The 16,993-nt window shown below is 39.8% G+C and overlaps 2 protein-coding genes across 2 annotated transcripts; one reads left to right on the plus strand and one right to left on the minus strand.

Annotated features, from left to right (window-relative positions):
* The first annotated feature begins 772 nt into the window (after nucleotides 1-772).
* On the plus strand, nucleotides 773-9,941 carry pgm3 (phosphoglucomutase 3). The gene is made up of 13 exons (XM_051688222.1): nucleotides 773-834; nucleotides 1,364-1,572; nucleotides 1,689-1,873; nucleotides 2,239-2,306; nucleotides 5,352-5,485; nucleotides 6,168-6,363; nucleotides 6,667-6,824; nucleotides 6,928-7,011; nucleotides 7,483-7,581; nucleotides 8,574-8,693; nucleotides 8,785-8,907; nucleotides 8,992-9,165; nucleotides 9,282-9,941. The coding sequence occupies exons 2-13, from the start codon at nucleotides 1,366-1,368 to the stop codon at nucleotides 9,369-9,371; spliced, it is 1,638 nt and encodes a 545-aa protein (XP_051544182.1). The 5' UTR covers nucleotides 773-834; nucleotides 1,364-1,365; the 3' UTR covers nucleotides 9,372-9,941.
* A 141-nt stretch (nucleotides 9,942-10,082) lies between these two features.
* Nucleotides 10,083-16,152, minus strand: LOC127435069 (desmin-like). Its single transcript, XM_051688223.1, has 11 exons — nucleotides 15,953-16,152; nucleotides 15,464-15,632; nucleotides 15,207-15,356; nucleotides 14,981-15,100; nucleotides 14,793-14,888; nucleotides 14,388-14,522; nucleotides 14,178-14,288; nucleotides 13,972-14,082; nucleotides 12,140-12,264; nucleotides 11,423-11,701; nucleotides 10,083-11,241 (listed from the first exon to the last, which is right to left on the minus strand). Exons 1-11 carry the CDS (start codon nucleotides 16,150-16,152, stop codon nucleotides 11,238-11,240), a joined length of 1,500 nt encoding a protein of 499 aa, XP_051544183.1. The 3' UTR covers nucleotides 10,083-11,237.
* Nucleotides 16,153-16,993: the final 841 nt, after the last annotated feature.

Consider the following 16,993-nt stretch of genomic DNA (forward strand, 5'->3'; position numbering starts at 1 on the left):
CATTAAAGACTTTTTCAGAATTGTAAAGGGCCCCAATTTGGTTTTTCATGTTATGTTGCACATTGTTTGCCATGAAAGGTATTATTGGTCATGTGCAAAATAAGCATTTTGCAGTTTTTTGTTTAAATCATATTTAATACCTACAGCAGTAATTGCAAACAAATAGCATACAAGGTGGCATGTAAAGAGCCATTCCCCAATACTGAAAAAAAAATAAAAAAAAAATGATGCTAAAACATGTTGTTGCTACAAGTTTACTGGATATGTTTTTACAGCTGATAATGAACCCGAAAACATCTAGGACTGCAAAAAGGCATACAGCCTACAAAGACAGGAAATAAATATACAGTAACAGAATTGAAAATGAATTCTGTGTAGTCACTTGTGACTGCATATTATAATATGATTTAACTGAACAAAAGCTTAAAATAAACTATCTTTGCAGCACACATTTTTCATGAAACTAGTACAATTCCTTAAAATAAATTAACAAAAATAGAATTTATTATGTTATTTTTCTGTCGTAGGATTTGGTTTGAAAAACAAGCACGTGTCAAGTGTACATAAAAATCTGTCAGTGACACTCTTATTTTGAAATATTAGTATTTAACAGCCATAAAATGCATATAAAAGTACCCCTGTAATAAAATTGACTTGTATGGCATACTATAAGTCTTTACTATAAACAAGACTTTGCTCTTTTGAGTTGGTTAAATTATTTATGCGTCAATCTCCTGTTACGTCAGCAGAGTGGGCGGAACGATGACGCGTCACGGCAGCCACGTAACCAGGGAAGCAGGAAGTGTTGAGCACGCCCATCATACACACAGCAGAGTGAGTATAAACTTGATCAACTGTGCTCACCCAAACTATTTAAAAACGATTTTAGAAATATAATTGTGCTATAAGAGTACTGAAATTATTTTGCATGTGTGTTGTTTTCGTTTACAAGCCCGGGTAATGTGTTAAAGTTAGGACATTCAATCATGCATTCATTCACCTGTAATAAAAAGATTGAAGTTCTTCTCTGCAACATGTACTACTAATGCCATAATTAGATTCATAGTATTTAATTTTCGTCGATATGTTTAGTTTCTTGTCTGTTAGTGTACATATTATATAAAAGTGCTGTTTGATCTGGAGTTTTTTTTGTATTTTTTTTTTTTTATTATTATTAGTTTGGAAAACTGCCAGTTTCACTTTGCAATGCAATGTGCAGTTTTTCATGATTTAGGTTTAATGTCAATCATAGTGGGTGATCCTGTCATACAAGTTGTGAAAGTGACAGATGTTATCCAAGCTAAGGTGATAAAGCTTACATTGTTTTTTTATTATTTATTTATTTATTTATTTTGTCTTCCAGAAATGGCCCAATTTGAGGAAGTATCTCAAAAGTCCAAGTTGCACCCGAAGCCGGAGGGTCTGATACTGCAGTATGGCACCGCAGGATTCCGCACTCATGCCAAACACCTGGACCACATCATGTTCCGCATGGGGCTGCTGGCCACTTTGAGGTCCAAAAAGACAAAGTCCACCATTGGAGTCATGGTCACTGCCTCCCATAACCCAGAAGTAATTGAGTTGTGCCTACGTATATATTTGCTTTTTTCAATTTCAGAAAAAGTGGTTGCACTATTGTTATCTACTCTATTTGTAATTCTCTCTCTCTTGCTCTTTCTTACCCTCAGGAAGATAATGGGGTGAAGCTTATTGACCCAATGGGGGAAATGGTCACAGCGGCGTGGGAAGACTATGCCACACGGCTAGCCAATGCTGAGCAGGATTCGCTTCTCACGGTGCTGAAAGACATTATTGAGAAAGAGGCCATCAGCATGAGTGAACCAGCTAGTGTTTACATTGGTAGAGACACCAGGTAGCCTGACCTCTGTTTACACACCAGACAGGTTAACTGACTGTTAGCAAACAATTTCCCACATAGCTGTACTAGTTTTATATCTAATATCACCCTGCGATCTCTTTCTTCCTGCATAGTAAAATAATTTAAGCTAAAATCAGTATTTCAAGTCCATTTATACATGTATTTATGTATTTGGTAAGTAGCCGTTAAATAAGCCACTTTGCATCGGGGTCCTGATCACCCTGTCGGCTTTATTTTGCAGTAACTGTACATCATCCCTTACTTGTGCATTTGCATAGGAAGTTTAGCTGATTGTAAGTATTACAGTGCATCATTTATAATATAAATTTAATTTCAATGTAGTATTTTATTTCACTTAGGCCAAGCAGTGCCAGCCTTTCACAGGCCGTGTTGGATGGCGTTTCCTGTTTGGGAGGCAAAAGTCATGGTGTGGTCATGAATTCCTTACATTATAAAATCTCAACTTATTGACCTGATGTACTTAATAGCAAAGGTCACTTAAAGGTGCTGTAAGCGATTTTTGTTTCATGGAAGGCTATACAAAAACACTCCCTGAAATATATGAAATTAGTGTCGTGACACATCTCACCTGTCTCTGTGACAGCACAAGACTCCGTAAACAGCAAACAAAAATGTGTCCGCGGGCCGCGGACTCTGACGCTTTCTGCCTGTCAATAATTTTGTGAGTTCTCATAGTATTGTAATTTCAGCAAATTATTGAGGCTTAAAGGATTAGTTCACCCAAAAATGAGAATTCTCTCATTATTTACTTACCCTAATGCCATCCCAGATGTGTATGACTGTCTTTCTTCAGCAGAACAAAAATGAAGATTTTTAGAAGAATATTTCAGCTCTATCAGGTCCTTATAATGCAAGTACACGGGTGCCAGCAATTTGATGGTCCAAAAGTCACATTTAGGCAGCATAAAAGTAATCCACACATCTCTAGTCGATCATTGAATGTCTTTTGAAGTAAATCGATATGTTTGTGTAAACAATAAATAGATAATTAAAACATTATTAACTTTTTAAAAGCGCTTCCTGCCAGCAGCTGACGCAAAGCGTGATGTAAGCGCGTCGGCGAGTTCACACAAGAATTCGGAAGCAGCGCTGTGGTGATGTGGGCATGGCCGAGCAATGTCTGTGGAGAGCGAGGCCTGGAGAGGAAGAGCAGTATGGATTGACACCTGTGGGAAATCACCTCTAACAGCTGTTTTGTGTTGCAGTGAGAGCTGGAGGGGGTTAAAACCCGAGCACAAAAAAAAGTGGTTCGGGAAGAATTAAAGACCATGCTGGATATGGGGGTAATAGAAGAATCCCACAGTGACTGGGCCAGCCTGGTGGTTTTGGTTCTGAAAAGCGACTGTGCGGTCCAGTTCTGTGGATTCTAAAAAAGTCAATGCAGTGTCTAAATTTGATGCGTACCTGATGCCTCAGATTGATGAGCTGCTCGATCGGTTAGGTGAGGCTCGCTTTTATTTGACACTGGATTTAACGAAGGGATAGTGGCAGATCCCCTTAACACCCATGTCCGGTGAAAAGAAGGCATTTTCCACACCGTTTGGATTACACCAATTCGTGATGTTCCGTTCGGTTTGTTCGGGGCCCCAGCTACGTTTCAGCGGCTCATGGACCGACAGATCGCGATGACATCATTATTTACAGTAATGATCGGCAGCAGCACCTTCATTATCTGAGGGCTGTCCTGAGGTCATTGAGACTGGCGGGACTCACAGCAAACCCAAAGAAGTGCGCAATTGGGCGAGTAGAAGTGCGGTATCTGGGCTTCCACTTGGGTCATGGGCAGGTGCGGCCCCTGCAGCGATTGCAGCCTGCCCAAGACCTAAGACCAAAAAGGAGGTGAGACAGTTCCTGGGGCTGGCTGGCTATTATCGTTGGTTTATGCCTAACTATTCAACCGTCACCAGCCTGCTGACTGATCTTACTAAAAAGGGGGCACCAGATGGAGCCGTGTCAGCAGGCATTCACACATGTGAAAGCTGCACTTTGCGGCGGGCTGGTATTGCACTCTCCTGACTTCTTTCTCCCTTTTATATTGCAGACGGATGCATCGGACAGGGTGTTGGGAGCGGTACTGTCCCAGATGGTGCTGTACATTAGTCGCAAACTCTCACTGAGAGAGACTAAGTACAGCACGATAGAGAATGAGTGTTTGGTCATCAAGTGGGCAGTCCTCACCCTCTGGCACTATCTGTTGGGCTGTGCTTTCACCCTCTGTTCGGACCACGAGCCTGCTCCAGTGGCTCCATCGCATGAAGGATAACAATGTGCAGATCACCCGTTGGTGTCTGGCTCTCCAGCATTTTAAGTTCGATGTGGTCCACAGGCCGGGGCGCAGATGGCTGTTGCGGATTTCCTCCCCAGAAATTGGGGGGGGGCGGGGAGTAAGTGACAGGCCGGATGGCTCCCCAGCCTGGGTCGGGTGATCGGGGTATGTGGTGATGTGGGCGTGGCCGAGCGACGTCTGTGGAGAGCGAGGCTACGAGAGGAAGAGCGGTAAGGATTGACACCTGTGGGAAATCACCTCTAACAGCTGTTTTGTGTTGCAGTGAGAGCTGGAGGGGGTTAAAAGGGCAGTCCAGACCGCCGGAGGGGAGAGAGAGAGAGACGCTCGAAGCTGTATGTGTGACTGAGTGCATTTGTTGCTGAAAAGCTAAACCATTTGTATTAAACTGAAAAGTGTGTCAAATAAAACACATTTACACTGGACATTTACCCAGCCCTCGCTTCCTCATTGAGAAGAGAACTAGTGATTTGTCACAGGTACTTATTTACAACAGAAGAACGAACGTCATGCGAGAGTTCAGCCATTTCAAACAGCATCAGTGCCGTAGGTGGAAGCGGCGATTTAAAGTTAAAAACGTTTTAATTATTGACTTGTTTCTTACATAAACCTATCGATTCACTTCAGAAGACATCATTGATCGACTGGAGTCAAATGATTACTTTTATGCTGCCTAAATGTGACTTGGACTGTCAAAGTGCTGGCACACATGTACTTCCATTATAAGGACCTGACAGAGCTCTATTATTACTCTATCAGAGTGAATAATGAGAGAATTTTCATTTTTGGGTGAAGTATTCCTTTAATGCCATTTTTATGCCATGTTGCTCATTACAGTTGTCATTTGAGGGCGCTATTTTGCGGCTGCTGTTTTTGACAACCGTTTCTGCTCGATGTCGGTCTCATTTGGTATCTTTGGAGTGCAGGGTTTTGGAAAGAGGGGGCATGGCTAATCCAACAGCTCAGCTTGTAGAAATTCTAGAATGGATAAAATCGCTTACAGCACTTTTAAGTGCTATATAAATGTATCAGCTTTTTTTTTTTTTTAAATATAACTGCACTTGTTTTGCTCAGAGATATATCAGTACAAAGGTTGTTGAATTGCTCTGTTGATTATTCTGTCACAGATTCTGACTTTGTGTTTATGGTTGTGTGTTTCACTTTAAGACTATGGTCTGGTCACCACTCCCCAGTTGCATTATATGGTGTGCTGTTGCAACACACATGGCTCCTATGGCAGCGCTACAGTAGAGGGCTACTACCAGAAACTCTCACAGGCTTTTCTTCAGCTCACCCAGAATGTACAAACAACCTACAAACATTGATGATACTGAATTTGTCAATTTGATTTGAGTCTGGGTTCAATAAAAATTAAGCTCAATCGAAAGCATTTGTAGTATAATGTTGATTACCACAGAAAATATCGTCCCTTGTTTAAATATAAAGAAATTGCTGTTACGGTAAGGCTTTTACAATAAAGGGGAGTGGATTCATTTACAATGAATACACTGTTTTAAAAGTATAGCCACAAGACGTAAACATTATTCGTGTAAATGTGACAATAGTGTGATAAAATCTCTGTATTAGGTGATTTTAGTGTGATAAAATCACTTATAGGGTTTACCAGCGTTCTGTCGTCATGGCAACAAAGTTGTAATATAACTTTACACAGATAAGGTTAATAAGCAATTTTATCACATTAAAATCATGTTAACACATATATTGTTTACGTATATGGTCCCATATGCACTTCCATTATAATTGTTTTACATAAACTGAAAATCAACATTATGCCACAAATGCTGTCGATTCAGCTTAACTTGCCTTGAACCTGGAATATTCCTTAAAAAGAGGCTAAATTACCTCTTTGACCCTTAGAATTCAACAGACTACTGTAGCTTTTTATGTTTTGATATTTAATATTTATGGTGTTTCACAAATAAGTGTGATGGTCTAAACACATGTGCTCATTGTTTTCCAAAGGCCCCAAACCGCACTGACGATCAGAAGAGGCTGGTGGTGGATGGAGCTAATGGGATTGGAGCATTGAAGATGAGAGAAATGGAGCTGTTTCTTCGCTCTGAACTGCAGGTGGTGCTTTCAAATGATGGCAGTTTTGGGAAACTCAACCATCTGTGTGGAGCTGATTACGTCAAAGTCCAACAGAAACCTCCCGAAGGTCTGTCAAACCTCCTTGAGGTCTCTTGATATCTTTTAATCTTTGAAGTAACATCCCATGAGATGTGAGAAAACTGCATATGATCCCAACATGGCTAGAAATATTTCATATGAACAGGAAAGGATGAAGTATCTTCGTTAGTATCAGCTGACACCGTTTCGAGACTGGGTCTTTTCATATTTTATGCAATTATCAAGGAAGGCTTGGAAATCATCATGTTTTCTTTTCATAAAAAATCATCTCAAGAATAACTGAGATGCGAAAGACAAATATCTCGATTTTCCCATTCTTCCTTATTTCCAGGTTTAAGTATGGGAGCAAGGGAGCGCTGCTGTTCATTTGATGGTGACGCCGATCGTATCGTGTACTATTACACCGACTCTGAAGGACGATTCCATCTCCTGGACGGAGACAAGATTGCCACCCTCATCAGCACGTACCTCAAAGAGCTGCTCACAGAGGTTCTGCACACATCAGAACAATCTTAACCCATAAAAATAACTTCTAAAATGATTGATTGGTCCTCTGAAAATGTGAACTTGGGCATTAATTGTGTATGTGCAGGCAGGGTTGAATTTGCAGATTGCAGTTATTCAGACGGCATATGCTAATGGAAGCTCCACTCGCTACTTGGAGGATGTCATGAAGGTAGAAAATACCCCCAATTATTATAAAATGTTACAACCCATTATGAGCTGTCAATGTTACCCCTGACCAGGGGGGCCTGGGTAGCTCAGCGAGTATTGACGCAGACTACCACCCCTGGAGTCGCGAGTTCGAATCCAGGGCGTGCTGAGTGACTCCAGCCAGGTCTCCTAAGTAACCAAATTGGCCTGGTTGCTAGGGAGGGTAGAGTCGCATGGGGTAACCTCCTCATGGTCGCGATCAGTGGTTCTCGCTCTCAATGGGGCTTGTGGTAAGTAGTGCGTGGATCGCGGAGAGTAGCACGAGCCTCCAAATGCTAGGAGTCTCCGCAGTGTCATGCACAATGAGCCACGTGATAAGATGCGTGGACTGACGGTCTCAGAAGTGGAGGCAACTCCAAAGGCATTCCAAATTGGGAGGAAAGGGGATAAAAAAAAATTCTGTTTTTAAATGTTACCCCTCACCTCTCCACAGGTCACGGTATGCTGTACGAAAACAGGAGTGAAGCATCTACATCATGCAGCGCAGGAGTACGACATTGGAGTTTATTTTGAGGCCAATGGTCATGGAACTGTGAGTTCACTGTTACTATCATGATGTAATATTTTAACTAGGGCTGTCAATCAATTAAAATGTTTTATTTTAATAAATAAAATGTATTAAGAATTAATTACATGATTTGCCGATTAATTAATCGAGTTAATCACAATTAATAGCATATATAAATATTTGTTTAGAAAGGCCTTCAAACAACAATCATTTAATATATAATGATTAAATATTTAGAAATATAATATATATTATAAAAATAATAATTAAATAATAAGTAAAATGCATTACATTATTGTGGCAGACGAGTAAAGCATTGATAAGACAATACAAAAAGTGGCTTTTTTAAGTTATTGTATTATTTATTTTCATATTATTAAACATAAGCCTTCCATTGGCCTACAGTCCACACAGTAATCTATTTTGCAATAAAATTTGTCACACATGCATCAGATCTCACTTTGGTTAACACAGCATTTTTAAGTCACCTTTTCAAGTTAAACATATTTTGAAACTTTGAAAAACATGTTTAGAGATCCCGGCATTCAGAATTGCACTCCGACCAGCTGTGATTGAAAGCAAGAATGCATTCTCATCTTGTGCTGTCGCTAGTGTCAAGGGAACACAGTGTGGTTTGTTCTCTGTATAAGCTGCTCGTTGCATATACTGCTGGAGTTTCGCTTACTACCCCCTGCTGAAAACAGCTGGTACTTCAAGCTTGAAATGCTCAGATGGTAGGAATGCTCTTTATTAAGGTCAGGGGATGAGATTAATTGTTTTTTTTTTTTTTTTTTTTTTTTAACACAATTAATCACACTGAATTAATGCATTAAATCAACAGCTCTGATTGTAACATTTTTATTCCAAGAAGAATTTGGTGTGATTTGTTAAATGTCAGGTTGATGAACTTGATAGTTCCAAAGGTGGTTTTCTTTTGTAAGAATAATTCAAGCAGATGTTTGCTTCACAATAGAATCTTTATTTGATCTTGTAGTATTCTTGCTGGAATTTTCCAGGTTCTATTCAGCAGAACAGCACAGAAACAGATTCATGAGCTGGTGAAAGACCCAAACACAAACGACGAGAAGAAACGAGCGGCAAAACTCCTGGAGAACACGGTTAACCTAATCAACCAGGTGCAGACAAACTCATCCACCAGCATAACAGATATATACAACAAATGTCTATTGTGAGTTCATGTAAACATCTTTGTCTCTCTCCCTGCAGACTGTAGGAGATGCCATCTCCGATATGTTAGTGATTGAAGCTGTGTTGGCCATCAAAGGGATGTCTGTACAAGACTGGGATGCAATTTACACTGACCTACCCAACCGCCAACTCAAAGTCAAGGTGTGTATTTGTATTCTAAAGAACATTTGCATACTAAAAAGCTGGTGTACATGCACGTGTTATTATAACAGTTGTACTTTGCAGGTGTCAGACCGGCGTGTAATAGATACAAAAGATGCAGAGAGGAAGGCCGTGACCCCAGAGGGTCTGCAGGAGGCCATCGACTCGCTCGTGAAGAAATACAAACAGGCACGGGCCTTTGTTAGACCCTCGGGCACAGAGGATGTGGTTAGGGTCTATGCTGAAGCAGACACACAGGTACAAGCAAAACTTTTGCAAATTTTTTCTGACAGTGATATGCTTATTTTCTATTACGGGCCATATGATATACATGATTAGAATGTGTTTAGAATTGTGAATGCGTTTGTTTGCAGGAAGCTGCTGATAATCTGGCTCATGAAGTCAGTCTGGCTGTGTATTGCCTTGCCGGAGGGGTCGGAGATGAGCCTAAACCATTACACTAATTATACACACATAAACACACACACACAATACATGTATGCAGTACCTATCATTCCAGTGAAATTTCTGCTATCAATATCACCAATACTGTAAATTTACAGTAAATCACTGTGTGGCACAAACAAATGTTTGTAAGGTGCCAAATGTTTCATGGTTTACATTTTGTACTGTATGAATGATCAACAATCGTTATAAAGGGAATTGTATGACTATATTTGAAAATGTTTCAACCATGTCGATCTAATCTTAACATTTGTTTATACTCATTTCATGAGAGTACAACCCATTATCTTTATAATTTCAGTATGAGATCCAAAAGAAATAGCTGACATTAAAACAGAGGGCAACTTTCAGTGGGCAACTTTCTGCAATATAAGTCTTATCTACTTAATAAAATTCAAATTAGGTGAACTAGACCGAATCAACTTAAAGCTGACTGCACTGTATGTAGTAAAGAATGAAGATAATGTTTGAGATATTATACTGTGATTTTATTTGTTTATTTTTTGCTATAAACTTACTGCAGTTTTTTCAATAGAAAGTTAATTGAAATAAATGTTATATTACCGACATTGACAGTTTCATTTGTTTAATACTTGTAGTGAAAAGGACACAAAACTACTAAAACATAAAAAATTAAAATAAATACTTAGGACACAGCTGCGGTGCAGTCAAAGTTTATTATTTGGGGTGTTGTAGAATCAGATGACACACAGGAGGTTAAAGGCTTATAAGATATAGTTCACTCAAAAATGAAAATTCTCTCATTATTTACTCACCCTCATCACATTCCAGATGTTTCGATGGCATCCCAGACCTTCTTTCTTCTGCAGAACACAAACAAATTTTTATAAGAATATCTCAGCTCTGCAGGTCCATACAATGCAAGTAAATGGTGACCAAAACTTTGAAACTCCAAAAAACATAAAGGCAGCATAAAAGTAATCCATAAGACTCCAGTGGTTTAATCCAAGTCTTCAGAAGAAATCTAATCGGTTTTAGGGGAGAACAGACAAAAATGTAACTCCTTTAAATGCAACTATATATCGTGACGTCTGCAGTCTCCTTGGCAATCATGATTTCAAGCTCGATTACACTTCCTAGCATCATCTGTGCATGCATCATGTCAAATCATGATCGTGCCAAAAAAGTGCAATGGCAAGATATACATTTTGGTCAGTTCTCACCCAAAACCAATTGGATCTCTTCAGAAGACATGGATTAAACCACTGGAGTCTTATTTATGCTGCCTTTATGTGCTTTTTGGAGCTTTAAAGTTTTGGCACCAATCACTTGCATTTTATGGACCTACTGAGCTACTGATATTCTTCTTAAAATCTTTGTTTGTGTTTAGCAGAAGAAAGGAAGTCATACACATCTGGGATGGCATGATGGTGAGTAAATGTTGAGAGAATTTTCATTTTTGGGTGAACTATCCCTTTAAACACTGTTTTAGCAGTTTAGTCACAGCACAAAGTAGGCAGTAAATGATGCAATATGTGTGTTTTTTGTTTATTGTCACAGGTTCTGATAGCAGTGAGGCATGAGGTCTGATCCTCAACTCCAGCAAAGTCCCCTTATCTGATAATTGATCTAAAATACTACCATCTGTATTCCATCAAGTCATAGATCTGAAATATAGAGACCGAGAACTATAGCAAGATACAATCTAGAGAAATTTAGGGATTAGAGGGGTGATAAAATCCTAACCCTAAGTAACAAAGGAGTGGATGAAATGAACTTTGATTTGGAAATGTGGGACTAGACTTCATGGCTCAAAGGGTTTCATTCAATCGTTCTCATCCGCGGCGCAAGAGATGGTGATGGTGCTTTCCTCTGTGTCCCTCTGAATCATGTCCTCTTCTGTCTTAACTGTTATAAAACCAACGAGATGGGAATTAAACTTTAGAATGAACCAACAGACCTATTCATTCTATAACATACTTTACATTACAGTAACAGCATGACCTCTTTCCCTGGTAATCAGATGTTGGCCATCTTCACAAACATAGTGTTTTTGTGTACTGTTGTGGTAAAAACAGTTTACTTGTACCTGATGAGGTCTGTCTTTCTCTCCGTCATCTCCACGGCCTGTTCCTGGGTGAAATCCTCCACAGACTCGTGATGGTTCTGGTCAACTGTCTTGCTCTCTGAGCTGCTGGAGGAGGAGACCACCTTCTCTGAGGCTGTAGTGCTCACTGATCCATTGACTCCCTGAGTGCGGGCTGCTGAGCTGAACATACCTGTGCTCATGCTCATCATAGTACCGCTCATGAGAGACAGACCGCCCACCATGGTGGACAAGCGGCTGTCTTCTCCCTCAATCAACTTCCTGTTGACACCACAAAGAAGGCAGTCATTTAAAACAGCTTCAAGACTAATTGGTTCCTATTGAGGCTGGATGAACGTTAACATTTTCTTGCAACATTTTAGGTTCAAATGTATATAAGCTACAAGTTTGGACACCTCAGGGAATTCATTTTCCTCATGATGCTAAATATATTTTGATTTAAAGGCATACTGCATGCTTAAATGTTAGAAGTTAGCTTGTAGACAAATACAAAGTGTGCCTTATGATTTTCTCAAATGGCTCTAGCATAAATTACCCAATGATACCTTTGATGTGTATCAAAGTTGTTTTTCAATATCTAACACTTTTAAGGCACTTTGTTCCCATGGTAATCTTTACAGGAAGCTAAATAAATGGAATGGGTCTCCAGTCCATTTGTTCTGTGTGTGCACGTGTGTTCTAATGGCGGTAGTACAGTACCTGTATGTGGTGATTTCAATCTCCAATGACATCTTCACATTGAGCAGATCCTGATATTCTCTCAGCAACAGTGCAATCCTGCCCTTAATAGACTTCAGATCCTCCTTCAGTGCTTCTATACGGGCCTATAACACATGATATAGTTTGATCTGAAAAAGAACTTGATTTGTAATAGTGCAAACTGCCGCCACAATGCTGTTGTCATGGATGCCAGGGCGTTGTTTTGCAGTTGCTAAGGACTGTTGTTTTTAGCCCATTGCTATGAGGTTGCCAGAGTGTTCTGGATGGTTGTTAGGGCATGGCAAGTAGGTTTGCCACCAGTGCCATCAAGGATCGTCCCGGTTTTTGGCCATCTGTCCTGGAAAAATGTAATTCTATTCCAGAACGCAAAATGTCCTGGAATTACAGTATTTTCCCAACGTGTTCACACATGTGAGGAGAATCAAATGCATTCTTATATGAATCATAAGTCTGATTAATTTTAGTGAACTTGTTTGTTCAGATGATTGAGATTGATATTTTTACTTTTGTGTGAACGATCCTTCATATAATGAATAATGCTTTAATGTTCTGGAAAACAAGTCCAAAAAGATCTCTTAGCTTGCATTTAAATTTCATAACAAATTTCCATCAAATTAAATTTTGTGATCTTTAACTAAATTAAATGAGTAAAACTCATTTAAACTCAAACATGTCTGTGTTTCTTTACCCACTCTGACCTTTTCCTTTTTTTTCTGTTTCAAAAGTGGCTTTTTCTTTGCATTTCTTCCCATAAGGCCTGCACCCTCTTCTCTTTGCTGTTGTACATGAAACTGGTGTTTAGCAGGTAGAATTCAATGAAGCTGTCAGCTGAGGACATGTGAGGCGTCTATTTCTCAACTAGAGACTCTGATGTACTTATCCTCTTGTTTAGTTGTACATCTGGCCTTCCACGTCTCTTTCTGTCCTTGTTAGAGCCAGTTGTCCTTTGTCTTTGAAGACTGTAGGTGTACACCTTTGTATGAAATCTTCAGTTTTTTTGGCAATTTCAAGCATTGTATAGTCTTCATTCCTCAAAATTATGATTGACTGACGAGTTTCTAGAGAAAGCTGTTTCTTTTGTACCATTTTTGACCTAATATTGACCTTAAGACATGCCAGTCTATTGCATACTGTGGCAACTCAAAAACAAACACAAAGACAATGTTAAGCTTCATTTAATGAACCAAATAGCTTTCAACTGTGTTTGATATAATGGCAAGTGATTTTCTAGTACCAAATTAGCAATTTAGCATGATTACTCAAGGATAAGATGTTGGAGTGATGGCTGCTGGAAATGGGGCCTGTCAAGATTTGATCAAAAGGGACTTTTTTCAAATAGTGATGATGCTGTTTTTTACATCAGTAATGTCCTTACTATACTTTGTGATCAGTTGAAGGCCACTTTGGTGAATTAAAGTACCAATTTCCTTCCGAAACATACGAATCTGTACATTATTCCAAACTTTTGGCCGCCAGTGTATATTATATATATATATATATATATATATATTTATACACACACACACATACGTTTTATTTAAATTTGTTACAAATTACACAATTCATTCTGATGGAATTTTGTTATGAAATTGAAATGCATATTTTAAAAATGGACTAAAATATATGTTTTTTAGTGTATTGATGTTATGGATCGATTTAAGGGGTTGCGAGGGTATTTCGAGTGGTTGCTTACTGGCTTAAAGTGTAATACTTGGGGTTAGTGGTTGTTAAAATCCCTAACTCTAAATTTTAGCAATAGTAATGCTTAGTATATAGGTTTGCTTCTTACATATTTATGGGTGTGTCCTTACCTTTAGCTCCTCCTCCTCTTTCTTGTATTTCTCCTGGGCTTCCTTGATCTGTAGCATCAGTGCCTCATTCCTGGTGTTAAGAGCATCCAATTCTCTCTGCTTATTTTGAATCTGCCAACACATTCAAACACACAAATATGAGGCCATACAGGTCAAAGGTGTTCCTATTATATGAGGCATAGGAAGGGTAAAAATATTTCCCACACATCTTTCTTGAAACCGGTGATTTCCTGTCTGACGCTCCTCGTTGTTTCCACATGCTGTGATGTTGCTTTGTTTAGATCTTGGAACTTCGTTTTATACCAAGCATCCATCTCCTAGTAAACACCGATAGGGAAAAACATAAGCACGTGTGAGCATTGGCGAACATTGAAGGTGAATACAAGGGATAATCAGGCTTATTTATGGACTAGTACCTGCAGGTTTTGGGCCGCGATGTTGTCATATTGATCCTGGATCTGTTTGAGGGCGCTGGCCAGGTCAGGCAAAGAGAAAGCCACATCTACCTTAGCCACAGATCCATAAATCTGTGCCATCAACTCCTCAATTTCCTGAAAACGAGAAAGAATACACAAAATAGAGCAAAATTATTCAGTTGTTAGAATGCTGTCAATTTGCCTTCCTGGAAAAATTATTGAATCATTTACTGTTTAACTGAATAAAATACCCAATAACTGGCAACAAAAACACATGGCAGATGGGCAATAACTTCTTTTCTTTCAACACTGAATAGTTACTAGCACATTTCTTGCCATTATTATAAATTGAAACAAAGATTGCACACTGTAAATGTTCTGCTATGGCATGTAAATGGGCTGCACCTTTTTGTGAATCCTCTGCAGGAATTCAAGCTCTACTTCTAGGTTTTCCAGTCGCTTTTCCAGGGCGATGCGGGCGGATGTTGCTGCATCTACATCCTTGCAGACACAGGAAGTGTGGATTCCATTATTTATGGTCAATCTTATGTAAAACCATGAAATGTCACACATGTGGTCACATCTCTGCTTACCGGCCTAAAGGCTTCAATCTCCAGCTCCACTTTCTTCCTGGCCTCCACAGCCTCCTCGTATTTCACCTTCAGCATTTCCAGCTGACCTGCCATGGCGTCCCGTGCCGCCACCGCCAGATCCTATGAGAGCACAGATAAGAAGAGTTTTCCATGATGACCCACAAGTCTCTTGTCAAGCTGTTGACACAGTGATGGGAGAATTAGGGTGTACATGTAGGTCTCTCACCCGCTGGACTTTCATCTGGTCAGCAATCCTCCTCAGCTCCCTCAGCTGGTCCTCATAGAGCTTTCGCAGGCCGGACGGCTTTACATATTGACCTTTAATGGCATCAATCTCTGCTTCAAAAAGCTTGTTGCTCTGCTCCAGAGATCGTACCTGTAATGACCACAAAACAACTCACAATGACCACCACAGAGAAACCAAGAGCAATTTCAGATGAAAAGGAGAAGATAGGGAACAACTGAAGGGAAAAGCATCTTTACCTTTTCGATATAAACAGCCAGACGGTCATTGAGGGCAATCATTTCCTTTTTCTCACTAGTGCGAGTGCTGAGGAAAGCCTGATTATCAGCGGCTGCAGCTTCCAGATCCAGTGCACCCCCAGCAACCCCCCAACCCATGCCCAGACACAGCGTACCCATACTCGCACTACTGTAGAGAGGAAAAGAGGGGAATAATACACATTTACAAAGAAATTGCATTTTATTATACAAAACAACTAAACATTTTGTCATTTTACTTTGCAAAACATAAACTAGGATTTTTTTGAAAACCATCTAATTTGTCATTAAACTGATCCTTTGTATCCAAAGCAATTTAGGCACTTTAAAAGTGTACATTAAAGTGCATTTAGTGCACTTTTTAACACTGTAAAATGTGGTAACCTGAAGCAGCTATTTTTTCCTTGATATAACCCCTAAAATAGTTTTGTCCGTGTTGCTTAATGTTCTCAGGTTGTTTAACGGACTCACCTGGTCATTCGTGATCTGCGGGTGCCAGATTGCGCCCTGCGCCCCAGTGTCCCACTGCGCGTGAAACTTGCGGAGCGGTGGCGCGCAGGCCCACGCGAGGGTGACGGACTGGACACCCGCACTTGGAGCGTGGAAGAGGAGCTGATTCCACCCTCAAAGTGACGACGGTAGGAGGACATCCTTTCTGGGCTGCGACTCATGGTGAAGACGATGGGTCCTTATGCGTCTCCAGAGATGATGTGGATGCTACAGAACCAAGGAAGAACACTTTCTGCCCACTCTCAGTCATGATTAAGCTTTTATACCTGCTGTCGTGACCCGGCCCACCGGACGAGGAATGTCGAACCTCAGTCTGACACAGAGTCGAACCCTCTCCTGAACTATCTGACAGGCCACCGCGAAGAGCGCAAAAATAGAGATGACAAGACTAGGTTCCTTATTGATGAAATTATCTGCAATAAAAGTGTAAAAAATAATTGAAGATCGAAAACACTGATGATTTCATCATGGAGGTGTTGCATTAATCTGCTTATGATGACAACATCATAAAAAAAATTTATTGGTGGCCTACATACTGTATTGCAATTTCTGTGTGTTTGGGAAACAGATGAAAGCTGGCAGAATCTTTGATTCATTAGCCTACTTTTAGAAGGCGCAAATTTAAGTTAAAGTTTTTAACTTTAAGTTACATTTTTTTATTATTATTGATAGATAGATCTATAGATAGATAGACAGACAGACAGAAAGATAGACAGATTAGACAGACAGACAAACAGCTAGATAGACAGAAAGACAGACAGACAGACAGACAGACAGACAGAAAGATAGATAGATAGACAGACAGAAAGACATACAGACAGCCAGCCAGCCACACAGATAGATAGATAGACAGACAGACAGATTGATAGACAGACAGAAAGATAGGTAGAAGACAGATAGATAGAAAGATAGACAGACAGACAGACACAATATTAAAATGTCTGTGTGTTTGGGAAACTTTTTGATTCATTAGCCTTTTAGAAGGCTAAAATTTAAGTTAAA

The sequence above is a fragment of the Myxocyprinus asiaticus genome, chromosome 45 (assembly GCF_019703515.2).
Source record: "Myxocyprinus asiaticus isolate MX2 ecotype Aquarium Trade chromosome 45, UBuf_Myxa_2, whole genome shotgun sequence".
Lineage (NCBI taxonomy): Eukaryota > Metazoa > Chordata > Actinopteri > Cypriniformes > Catostomidae > Myxocyprinus > Myxocyprinus asiaticus.

Coding starts and splice junctions, on each gene's coding strand:
- LOC127435069 (XM_051688223.1), bottom strand. CDS start 16,152: ATGAGTCGCAGCCCAGAAAGGATGTCCTCCTACCGTCGTCACTTTGAG. Junction 14,889..14,980: donor AGATTGAAGCCTTTAGGCCG/GTAAGCAGAGAT, acceptor TGTGTCTGCAAG/GATGTAGATGCAGCAACATC. Junction 14,523..14,792: donor TGCAGAGGATTCACAAAAAG/GTGCAGCCCATT, acceptor TCTCGTTTTCAG/GAAATTGAGGAGTTGATGGC.
- pgm3 (XM_051688222.1), top strand. CDS start 1,366: ATGGCCCAATTTGAGGAAGTATCTCAAAAGTCCAAGTTGCACCCGAAG. Junction 6,825..6,927: donor TCAAAGAGCTGCTCACAGAG/GTTCTGCACACA, acceptor GTGTATGTGCAG/GCAGGGTTGAATTTGCAGAT. Junction 7,012..7,482: donor ACTTGGAGGATGTCATGAAG/GTAGAAAATACC, acceptor ACCTCTCCACAG/GTCACGGTATGCTGTACGAA.